Source organism: Trachymyrmex septentrionalis, unplaced genomic scaffold (genome assembly GCF_001594115.1).
Source record: "Trachymyrmex septentrionalis isolate Tsep2-gDNA-1 unplaced genomic scaffold, Tsep1.0 scaffold71, whole genome shotgun sequence".
Classification (NCBI taxonomy): domain Eukaryota; kingdom Metazoa; phylum Arthropoda; class Insecta; order Hymenoptera; family Formicidae; genus Trachymyrmex; species Trachymyrmex septentrionalis.
Window position 1 is genome coordinate 1,574,493 of NW_017305895.1, and position 12,293 is coordinate 1,586,785.

General features: G+C 30.5%; 1 protein-coding gene across 1 annotated transcript in view; it reads right to left on the reverse strand.

The window, feature by feature from the left end:
- The window catches only part of LOC108753731 (glycerol-3-phosphate acyltransferase 1, mitochondrial), a 31,438-nt gene that overhangs the window by 5,374 nt on the left and 13,771 nt on the right, over positions 1 to 12,293 (reverse strand). Inside the window, exons 2-3 of the mRNA XM_018495592.1 lie at positions 1,051 to 1,169; positions 351 to 529 (exon numbers count right to left, since the gene is read on the reverse strand). Of these exons, the coding sequence (XP_018351094.1) occupies positions 351 to 529; positions 1,051 to 1,159 (288 nt within the window). The 5' untranslated portion in view covers positions 1,160 to 1,169. The remainder of the gene's footprint in view (positions 1 to 350; positions 530 to 1,050; positions 1,170 to 12,293) is intronic.

Here is a 12,293-nt window from a genome sequence, read left to right on the forward strand (position 1 = left end):
ACACACACACACACACACACACACACACACACACACACACACACACACACACACACATCTATGCTACGCCCATTAATTTTATCGACGAATAATGGACCGGAAAGTCGGAGCAACGAGATCGCTGGTATTTAACGATAAGTTCGGTAATTAACGGCAAGTTAAATGGGTTAATCGGTTGCTGGATAGCTTCATTCAAGGAGTCTATGCACGCCTACGCGTGAAATTGCGCGACGGGGTAGATTGGTGAAGAACACGCAAGGCATGATTCGTCTGGAAAAGATCCGCGCATCTCGCCAAGGATGATAAATTATAAACATGATGTAGATCTGGTCCTAGTAACAAAAACTCACCCTGGAAGCGGGCGTGCAGGTGTTACAACAGTAATGCAGGAATGAAGATTTGCGTTTGATCAAAGGTATCAGCGGTTCAGTTTCCTTGATGCTGTACAAAGAGCTCTCTCGTATTTTACGCGACTGTTCCCGGTCCTGAATCTTCCTTCGTTGCAACTGTATGCCGGCTCGTCGAAGACCTGCAATTGTATCGCATTTAACAAATTGTTGGAAGTGCATCTTGTTGCAAATGAGATGTCCGGAGAAATTCTTCGTCTATGCGAAAAGTGACAAAGAATTTCACGTATTCTAATGTTTCATACTTCTAAAATTTGGAGTAACAGACATAATAAATTATAATAATTTCAAAATAAAAGAATTGACATACAGATTATCAAATCAAATTGAAGATACGAAGTAAAGCTGATACGAATAATAAATGGTCTATGAATTTTTATTCCGACTCGAGAGAAAGGCAGAGAATACAATGATTATGTTCTTAAATCCGTTAAATGTTACGGTATTTACGACTCGAGAGATTGCGATAAATATCTCTCGTCTTGCAATCGGGACACGCATTCTGTACCTATTCGCAGAAAGAACAGTACGCTGTGAGAGAATAGTTAGAGTGCACGCCGATGATAGCTGTCGATTGATTGTATATTCTCGCGACACGCCTCTTACGTAAGAATAGCTTCGGAATGAAAGAAAAGAAAATTACCATCCAGTGAAAATCGTGTGGTCGTCGGTTCCGCATTTCGCGTTACTTGCGTCCTGGTTTCCCATTTGGCATATACCTCCTGCAGACGTGTCGATAACACGTCTACCATTTTATTGGGTCTGCAATTAATATAATCCAATAAAAATTATGAAATTATTTAAAACAAAAGGAAAGAATATTAATTATATACATAAGTAATATCACTAATATCACATCCCGAAACGTCTTCTCTGAAGGAAAATTTTATTCGATATAATGTGATATACGTTACGTGTACTATATAAAAGTAAATTTTAAGAGTAAAATTTCCCTCGGAAAAGGCATTTTAAAATGTAGCCATAGAAGGTAGAGATCGTTAATGAAGCCTCATTAAGGATAAATGTTGAAATAGAACGAACAATAAAAGTACAATTATCTCTACGATGCATCGTATATTAATATTTCATACGTGTCGTGTAACAAAGATTTCAAATTTGTTGATTGATTGCAAGACAGAAAGATCCGAAAAGTTCTCTACCTTGTAGCCAATCAATAAGCCGCGTACGACATATAAAATACTAATCTAACGCATTATATATTTATTTCTCTCATCCCTTTTTATAATTTCTTTTTCCCAAACTTCTACAACTTGAAGAAAAAGATGCCATTTGTTTCTCAATACCGAGAGTACATTGAGAGCTGCGAGCGATCGGTGAAAGGTTCTAAAGAATTTAAAAAACGAGTAATAATTTTCTAGCATTTCTCAAAAAACGAGAAAAACGATCTACTCGAACAGAAATTAAATAAAAAATAGAACAAAATAAATTAATTAAGAGGAAAGGAAGTTAAGAACATATATGTCTAGAGGGAAAATAGAGACTTGATGAACCTTCGTTGAAAATAAATATTGAAACACAACAAAGATACAATCTTCATTTTATTATTTCTATGTTTTATTATAACAATGATTTAACGCATCATGAGAAAAACGGACACTCCGTCGTGATGCAACATATTATCAATTAATTTGATGAGCAGAACCACGTAATACGACCTGCCTAGATGCGAGATTATGAATCATTTTGTGTCGCTGAAAGGATCTACGGTTGATTGATCTGAGATACGCACGATGAACTCGACAATCATCGTTCATCCGTTGCGATCCAAAAAATTAAGAAAAGGAAAAACTTTACAAAAACAGATTGTAGAACACGTGACAGCGTGTTCTTCATTGATTTAAAAATGAATAGTAACATAATGCCCTCATCCCTTTTTATAATTTCTTTTTCTCAAACTTCTATAACCTGAAGGAAAAGATGCTATTTATTCCTCAATACCGAGAGTACATTGAGAGTTGCGAGCGATCGGTGAAAGGTTCTAAAGAATTTAAAAAACGAGTAATAATTTTCTAGCACTTCTCAAAATATAACAATTTCTCTCTTTCGAGGAAATAATATTTTTTAATAATAATTTAATAATTTTATTTTCTCGAGCAAATAAATAATTTTTAGTAGCTTTAAAACTCTGGTTAAAATGCTGATGTTAAAACATAAAGATAAGCTATCAACATACATACATACTTACAAACTTTTTCGAAAAGTTGCAAAATATTGATATCATACGTCATATAATCGTTTATATATATATATTGTAAACTGGTTTACTTGACATATAGATAATTATAAAAAGAAGGACCATTAAACTCATTTGATTATATGTAAAAATTCTATGTGCAATGTAATTGATTCATTCATAACAAACGAACAAATACAAAAAAATCACAATTCTTAATCGATATGACAATTTTAATTACAAAGCGATACATCTTACGTAATAAACTTCTACTTGCGGAAAACACGTAACTCCAGCTAGCGACTGGAACAGCTCTTAAACATATTTTTTTAAATGTAGTACAGCGCTTCATTTATAAATAATTTTTTCTTTTTTTGTGTGCAATAGCATCACATAATTCTCGATGTATGCGCAGCAATTGTTACAGACTGTACTTCATAGCAACAGTTCAGAGGCGAAAGATTGCCAAGAGTTACCGTCGATTAGGCTCGTACGATCCTGACAATGGCGTAGTAAGTCTAGAGTTATGCGAGAAACACTCGACTGAAAGAAAATGCAGCGACTATCACCGAGAAAGTTGTTCAAATGAAAAACGTGAAAAATTAAATAAAGATAATTAATTCATAAATGTTATAACTTTTCGTGATTTTAGTTTGGATTTTGAATGGATATTTATTTTGTATCGTAGGAACTGCAAGTATCACGCAAATCCACCTTTTTCCATAAGTGCTAAAGATATAATTGATTTTATTATTATATGTTATTATAATTTTCTAATAATAATTTTGTTTTATTTATTTTTTTGTTTACAAAGATATTCCGTCATTGTACGTTTTGTTCTATCCAGAGTAATACCCGCGGATAAAATCAGATTTCAAAAATCCTAGATATTTTATATACAACAACAACAATTACATATGAACGCACATAAAAGTACTGAAATTTGAACTCAATTTAATTGTGGTACTCTTTCTAAATTCAGCCTCTGTATTAATGAAATTGATTTTTTTTAATATTACGAAAAGAAAAAAAAGAAACATAAAATACAAGTGATAGTTGAATATATGTTTCGACAGAAAGATAATCCGATCTTCATTTTGCTCTAATTTTATATTTTGTAATAAAAAAGCTTTTATGATAAAGAAGATGCTAGAATGAGATGCGGAATGACTAATATTTCCTGTTTTTAATATTCTAATGTCAAAATACTCCATGACGGAAATGTGATAATGCTGATATACGCAAATGTAATATAATAACTGTATGTTCACAGCGGGCAACCTTTCAAATTAATCATATAGTCTTTTATACTTAATTTAAGTCAACTTTTTCTGACATTAGATTAGAGGGGCAATGGACCAGCAGACAATTGTGCAACAACAAGATATGAAATAATAATACATGTGTCAACGTCAATGAACAATTTTCGATAAAAAAAACTTAATTTCTCTGAGAAATTGAGTTTCTACAAATTTTTTTGATATATGGATATTATATTTAAGATAATTTTATTTATATATGACTAAAATTTCGAAGACCCCTAGCGGTGCCGAAATGGAGATATTCACTTTCAAAGTTTCAATTTTTAACATGTATACTCCTATATCAAACTTTGCCAAAGTAACGTTTTAATATTTTGCGGCGAAAATCTTCTACAGATTTTTTTTTTTTAAATAAATATGTAATGTAGAAATATTATAGAAACCTTATTTAAAAAAAATGGAGAAACCTAGCGGTGCCGTTTCTGAATTAGAGTAGTTTACATTTGTAATTTAATGAAATTATCCTTCTTGCACGCTGAGCGGCGAGAGAAGGATATGCTGTTGCTACATTCCAACTGTTTTCAGTGCAGACTAGTGTTCGTGCATACAGATACGACAATTGTACGTGCGTGTGTATTTTGTGCGTGCGTCGTGCGTGCGTGCGTGCGTGTGCGTGTGTGTGGATGGGTGGGTGGGTGTGTGTGGGTATTTGTGTGTGTGTGTACATCCGCCTCAAAAGTTTCTCTCTTCAGAGAGCACGCGCAGAGAAATATTCGTAGATTATACGCGATTAATTTTCTAGCACGATTGTAGCCAAAAAAATACCTTAAGATTTACAAACTTTGATCCTCAAACACGTTAAAATCTAATTTATTTTTATAATAAAAAAAATTGAGCTATCGATTCATCAGGCTCATCAAGAATATATAATAATACAGTACACAACGCAAGCTACGTCATTTTGTCATCATTTTGACGTTAGCTTGCCACCAGGGAATTATTTTTAGACTTTTAAGTTTCTATGTAATTTTAAAATATAAACTTCCAAGTTATTTGGAGACTAATTTGTTTAAAAAAAAAGGAAGATTGTTTTTAATGATCAAACCTAATTCTTAATTTATATCTGAATGTGTACATACAATAATGTTATAAAGAAATTATAAACAAAGTCAATTTTGTAAACGAGCAAAGATGAAGTGCCACAGAGATATGAGAGAGAGATATATTTAAGAGATATATTTATATCTCTATCTCTTTCTTTTATATTTCTCTTATATTTCTTTTATATTAAGAAATATATTTCTTAAATCTCTAGTTATAATATATACTCTGTGACTGTTTACCTTTGCTCTATTACAAAAATTGACTCTAGTTAGTTTCTTTGTAGTATTTTATATTATTTTATACATTCAGATAATTAAATATTTTAATTAAAAAATATAAGAAATACAGAGAAATAAGAGATAGGTATGAGAAATATAAGAGAATTATAAAAAAGAATCGGTCTTTTTCGATTTCTTTAAACCTATTTCTTAATACAGCTCTATAATGCTAGCAGGACCAAATCAGCAGAATCAAATTGGACTTATCGAAATTTTTAGTACTCATTTTGTATTAAATTGTACCGTTAATAATAATTTTGTACCGTGTGCCATTTTGAAAAAAATCGTGGCGGTGCTAGCTTAATATCAAGCTGGCAGAACTAATTCAAAACAGAAGAAAAGAAGAAAAATAATATCAGAAATCAATACAATTGACTTTGTACTATTTTGTACTGCCAAAAACAATTCTATATGCATTTCCAAAAAAACAGTAGCGCTGTTAATTTAAAATCTAAGTTGGCAGGACTATAAAAAAACAACACAAGAGAAAAAATTAACACAAGAGCAAAAATTAACACAACTGAATTTGTACTAATTTGTACCATTGAAAATAAGTTAATATTTTACATGTTTTTTCCTTAAATGGATCCTTTATCAGTATGTATAATACTTACAATCTATGAGATATTCCACGTCAAACCGGGCACCTTTGAAACATCGCCATTTTATTTTTTTTAAATTTGCTAACATAATAAAAATATGAGATACGTTTTGCAAAAAAAATGTAATTGCATGCTTTTTTTGTGTATTGACGCATGTAAGTTGCAGGCATTTATAAAAAAAACGCTCATGCAAATTTACTTTATTATATTTCCATACGTCAATACACTAAAAAAGATGTCACATTTTTTTGGCGAAATGCGTATCTCATATTTTTATCTGTAGAATACGTTAGCAAATTTAAAAAAAAATAACAATGTTTTAAAGGTGCCCGATTTGACGTGGAATGCCTCATAGATTGTATTATATATAATATATATAATAAAATTATATACTAATAAAGTCATTTAAGGAGAAAAATGTAAAATATTAACTGACTTTCAATGGTATATACAAATTAGTACAAATTTCAATTGCATTAATTTTTCCCCTGTGTTGTTTTTTTGTATGGTCCTGCCAGTTTAAATATTAAACTAGCAGGAGTCAGCGTCACTGTTTCCTTGGAAATAACACATAGTATAGAATTGTTTTTGGCAGTACAAAATAGTACAAATTCAATTGTATTGATTTCTGATATTATTTTTCTTTTTTTCTTTTATTTTGAATTAATCCTGCCAGCTTAATATTAAGTCAACAGCGCCACGATTTTTTTCGAAAACGGTACACGGTACAAAATTATCATTAATGGTACAATTTAGTACAAAATGAGTATTAAAAATTCCAATAGGTCCGGTTTGATTCTGCTGATTTGGTCCTGCTAGCTTTATAAAGCTTCTTAATATGTAAAGACGTGAAAAAAAAACTTAGACGCTCACATGTAAAAATAATTTTACATCAGAAGTGCGCATATATGTATAATAATTTTTATCTAGGGATCGACTATAAAAAAGATATATGTATAACTATAAAAGAGACCAGAAAGAAATCGTATGCTAGATGAGTTGTTGTTAACTTACAGAGGAAAAGAATTTTAATGAAAACGCTATCAACCTTCAAGAAGCTGTGTTTTTATCTCTTGCATTTGCAGAACTACTGTAAATATCTATAACTCAATGAATCTCAGCTTTGGCCGCTTCTGGCTTTGACTCGTTCTGGCTTTGGTCATCTGCATGCTTCGCACGCTTGCTAAGAATGCACACCTCTAACGCTTCGCTTGGAATACAAGTTTTTAAGCGAATCTGCGTACAAAATTATGCAAGTACACTGAAAAAGATGTGCTAAGTTTTAATACATATTTATTTGAATGATACTAAACATTTTTAAACTTGCAGTAAATAAATATTTACTATTTATTTAATATTTAGTTAAAAAAATGTTAAATTAAATTAATAGTTCTTGTACTAAATAAATAAATCTTTATATTTAGTAAATATTTAGTTGGTACTATCAAACAAATTATTTAATAAAATATTTACGTTTCTTTTCAGTATATATAAATGTAATGATACACAAACTTCTCGCAATCAATTTTGCATGTTTCTACTTCGAATTCGTTTGTGGAAAAATTAACTAATTTAATTCTAGACAGGATAAAAGATGAGATTAATAAAATGCGTATAGAATCTTCGGTTACACGATCTTTCTTATGCAATATCGTGTATCGATTATATGAACAAGGATTAGATGTTGTTTTCTATGTGAGAAAGGAATGCATCCTCAGTTATCTTTCGTTTGCCATTACACAAAATCTCAGGTGATTTATACATGTTTTGTGTAAGTACGTGAATATGCAATGCGTGTTGTCATAATTAACATTAAAAAATCGGTTCCATAGAAATAATCCGGTTATGTCTGCGACTTTTCTCAATACCGCAGTCACCGCAGACAGGTCATTTTTCATAATAAAATATATGCTTATTGCTATACGATCTTTCTATGACCGGTATTCATAGTCAGATCTTATATTCAAGACCATCTTAAGAAATCATGAACCAATCAGAGGGTTCCGTAATAAAATCTTAAGACATTACTTAAGACAGTCTTGTTTATTCAAGATCATCTTAAGAAATCGTGAACCAATCAGACGATTCCGTATTAGCATTAAAATATTACTTAACACAGAGTACACTTGAAATAAGAACGGACAATAAATATCGCTCTATGATTCTTTTACATATAAAAAATAACAAATGCTATTAAAAAGTAATATTAAATACTATTAATATTAAATTAGAAGAGATTTTCTTTTTAACTTGCAAAAAATACAATTTAATGATCATAAATTAAAGAATATCCATTATAGATTAATCCTTGATAACAGCAATGTGTTATTTGTACCCTAAACAAAATTTGGATAATTGTATAATCTGTATAATTAGTACTGTAAAGGTCTAAATTATAGATAAAAAAAGGTGTAATTTTAATTTATGTAGTTGAAGGTTAATGAGATTCAATAAGACTAAAAAAAAAGATATTTGTGTATCGTTTCCGATAATGAGATATACATTCTTATTGCACGAGCGCTATCAAAATAAAGAGATTAATTCAATAAATAAATTAGGCAAATATTAGATTAAAAACAATTAGATTAAAACGAAAAGAGATATATGTTTGTATCGCGTAATTTATTATTCACAAATAATCGATCGAAATTATTTTATCACATACAAAAAAATTATAAATAAGGAAAGAAATTAATGACATATAGCGTGAGATCTACGCGATGTTTCTTCAGTTGTAAATAATGAAGTTCTGAGAGATTGTTCTAATAATAAATGAATGTAAATCAATTAATTATCACATAAATGAAAGAATTATTTCAGAGAATAGAAAAAAACATATGAGGCAATTCTCTATCAATTATAATAATAAAATTATAACAAAGATGAACACTGTACCGCGATGACGATGTTGATATGATTATGCGGATGACCGATAACATATGTTGATATGTTGATATCAGAAGACATAGGCCATGTTTATAGCCTCTAAAAATAAGAGAAGCAAGAGTCCAAACTTGATTAGCAATAATTGTCAAAGTCCACATTGATAAGTCTATCACGCGCAAGAGAAGGATACTCGATATTTGAAAAAGGGGTCCGAGGGAAACGAAGAGCAGAAGAGAACAATACCGTGATCATACGTAATTCAAGAAAGCTAGAGATAGTATGTGCCGCCATATTTTGTGAAATGACTCATTAATAACTCTTGAACATTGGACGGACATGATAAAAGAGAAGGCGAATAAAGAGACAAAGCCACTTGTGCGCCGCATCCTTAAATTCTTGAAACATCAAGAATGTTGTGTATTGCAAAAAAGCTTAACAATTTTTAAACGATTTAAAAAATTATCCTCTGTTTTTATTTTTATTTTTTAAAAATGTTTTGCCGTTAGAAAAACCTTAAGAAATTATAGCTAATTATCCCACTAAGCAAGAAACATTTCAGTAACGTTTTAAAACGTTTCAGTAACATTACGTTGCTGAAATGATTCTTGTTTACTGGACAACATAGGTCAAATGTGGATGGTTACGAAACGACCAACTTTCTTTCAAATGTCAGAAAAACATTAAGACATGTTAGTATTCGGTTCAGGTGTTAAAGTCTATCAATTATATGTATACTACTTAAATTTTACAAAATACACTTTGGGATAAAAATAAATCCAAATAAAAATATGTTATAATGAGTGTTATTATGTTGTTGTCGTAATGCGACTAGAAAAACATTTATTTAAATTGTTTATCCAATGTAGCTAAAAAAAATGATATAGGAACGATTATATTCAATGAATAATATAACAGAATAGATTTAACGGAATTATTTAACGGAATAAAATTCTTGTGTGTGTGCAGATAATTCTGATTTACGCAACTTCCTCTTCTTATTAACTGCTAAGGCAACAAGAGTGAAGTGCGAACGTTAGGAATTTTAAAAGGTTAATGAACTAGCTTTCAACTTCTTTTCGCATATTTTCGATGAATCATAATAACAGATTTTTTTGTAATTAAAAGATCAAACGAACGTACTAGATATTAGTTAACAATGTTGTAGAGTAAATTATGCTTTTATTCTGAAATCGTAATTCATACAATTTATCTAAATGTATGAACGTAAATTACGCCTGTTAACATTTGCTGTTGTTTTGCTAATTCACTTTATATCAAGCTCTATGAATTTATTTCCATCGTATATCAGATCAGGTTATCGACATCGAAACTTATACATTGTTAACAAAACTATAATGGCGAATTCGATTGGAAGAACTAATGCGCCCAATCGAATTCGCTATAAATCATGCGCATTACTTCACCGACCTACATAACTCAATGGTTAGTAGAATGATGTAATCATTTTAATCACAATGGAAATTACCAATTAATGACAATAAACAATGAACCACTCCTTTGTTAATAACAAAATTAAAAATGGCGCTACTGAAATTAGATAAATAAAAAATCGAACAGATTTTCATGTAATTTTAAAATGCAATTGCGCTATTTCATTAAAATGTTTAAATTCCAAGATTATAATGATAATTGAATAATTACCGAAAAAAATCTGTTTGAATTCGTCAAAAATTTCATAATTAAAAGAAATATATATAATATAACTAATACGTATATATTATAAGTAAATATATAGAATAAAACTGGATTCAGATGTAAGTAATAGCATAATAATTATTTCGAATAATTCAAATAATCAATTACCTGAAATATAAATATATTTGCTGGTAAATAGCTCCAACGTAAACGTGAACGTTAAATGTGATTGCGTTACATGCATCGTGGGAAATGAAAATTACCATCGACCTTGCGTGTATCAGTATAGAAATCATGCTTGACAAGATGTGGCTAACGAATAATAAAGAGCAAGGTCGTGGAGAAATCGTGTATAATATACTTTTATGTATAAACGTGTATTTCGGCACGATTGACGAATGGTAATATCAGGTGAATAATCACGTTGAACGTGCATTTTCGCAAATCTTCTTCTGTAACAGCAAATTTATTGACAAAAAAACAAGACAAATACCTTCGGCAGCTCTCAACAATATGTTCGCAAGCGCATATACACATATGATAGCTTAACAGCTCTCTAATCATTTTGTAATCTGATTAGCATTTGAGCGATTCTATATCTAAAAGACTCTCTTCAAAAGGATTATTAACAAAAAGTAGAACGTAGTGGCTAATTTCTTATATAATGTCCATTTGTCACACACACACACACACACACACACACACACATGCGCGCGCGCGCGGGAGCGGATCCAAAAACTGCAGAAACTTCTCAAAGTGAGGACTATTAATGAATTTGTATTTAGTTGCCAAATTCTCCAACACTATGTGCCAACAATCAAATAAAAAAAGAGAATTTTTAGTTTCTATACCTTTCTGTCCTTATTTATTAATTTGAGCAAAAATTTTTTCGCTTATGACGGACGAAAAATAAAAGCCGCAGCAGCATAGATTTTTGTATAATGCCGCACGTATCTACAAAAGGGCAGTAAGCCTTAAGGGGGTATACCCACCTAGACGGTCGAAAAAAAGCCTATTTTCTGGAATTTTTTTAAGAAAATCTATAGGAGTTATGCAATTAATTTTTTTCCCAAATGATTGTGTACATTTTCGAGAACATTTCAATTTTTTTATTCATGAAAATACAATAGAATGGCTGAATAAATGAGACATCCGCCAAGAGCAGCAAAAAAATGTGGTTCTGCGGTAGACAGGCCTGTGTCATCTGTAATCATCAGAATCAAAAAATTCAAAAAGAATATTAAACTTGGTATTATAATTTAGTCTTTGACGTATGCGATTTTGAAAATATGGCTTTTTGACAAAATGGCGGCAATTTGAATATAACAAAGCGATTTTTAGGTAAAAATACGATCTTATTTCGCCGATTAAAAAGAAAGGAAGCCACCTAAAAAAAAATCCGTACGTCAAAGACTAGATAATTATGTGTAGAATAAGCACAAAAAAACTTCATTACAATCGATTCATTAGTTTTCGAGATATCGTGTCCACCGACTTTGAAAAAGTGATTTCGAGAAAAATGCGTTTTAAAATTTTTCAACTTACCTAGCAAAATTATTCAGCTTATATGGAATCATCGATGCCAGGTCACTGTATAGGCTATAACTTTGTTATTTTTTCGAATTTCGACTTGCGGCTTTAACCAGGTATTCTTGAGACCTTAATCTTCAAGGAAAGCGAAAAAAACACAATCGATTTTTTTTAAAGTTTCTAGGCGTATATACCCCCTTAAGAATCTAGGAGTTTCTTAAATTAAAAATATTTTTAGAATATTAAAATTGTGATTAAGTATTTCAGAAAAATTAAAAATATATATATATATACAATATATATCATTATAAATATTTTTAAGAAAGAAGGTATGACCCAAGGTAGGGGTCATAAGAGCCATGGCTCCATCGTGG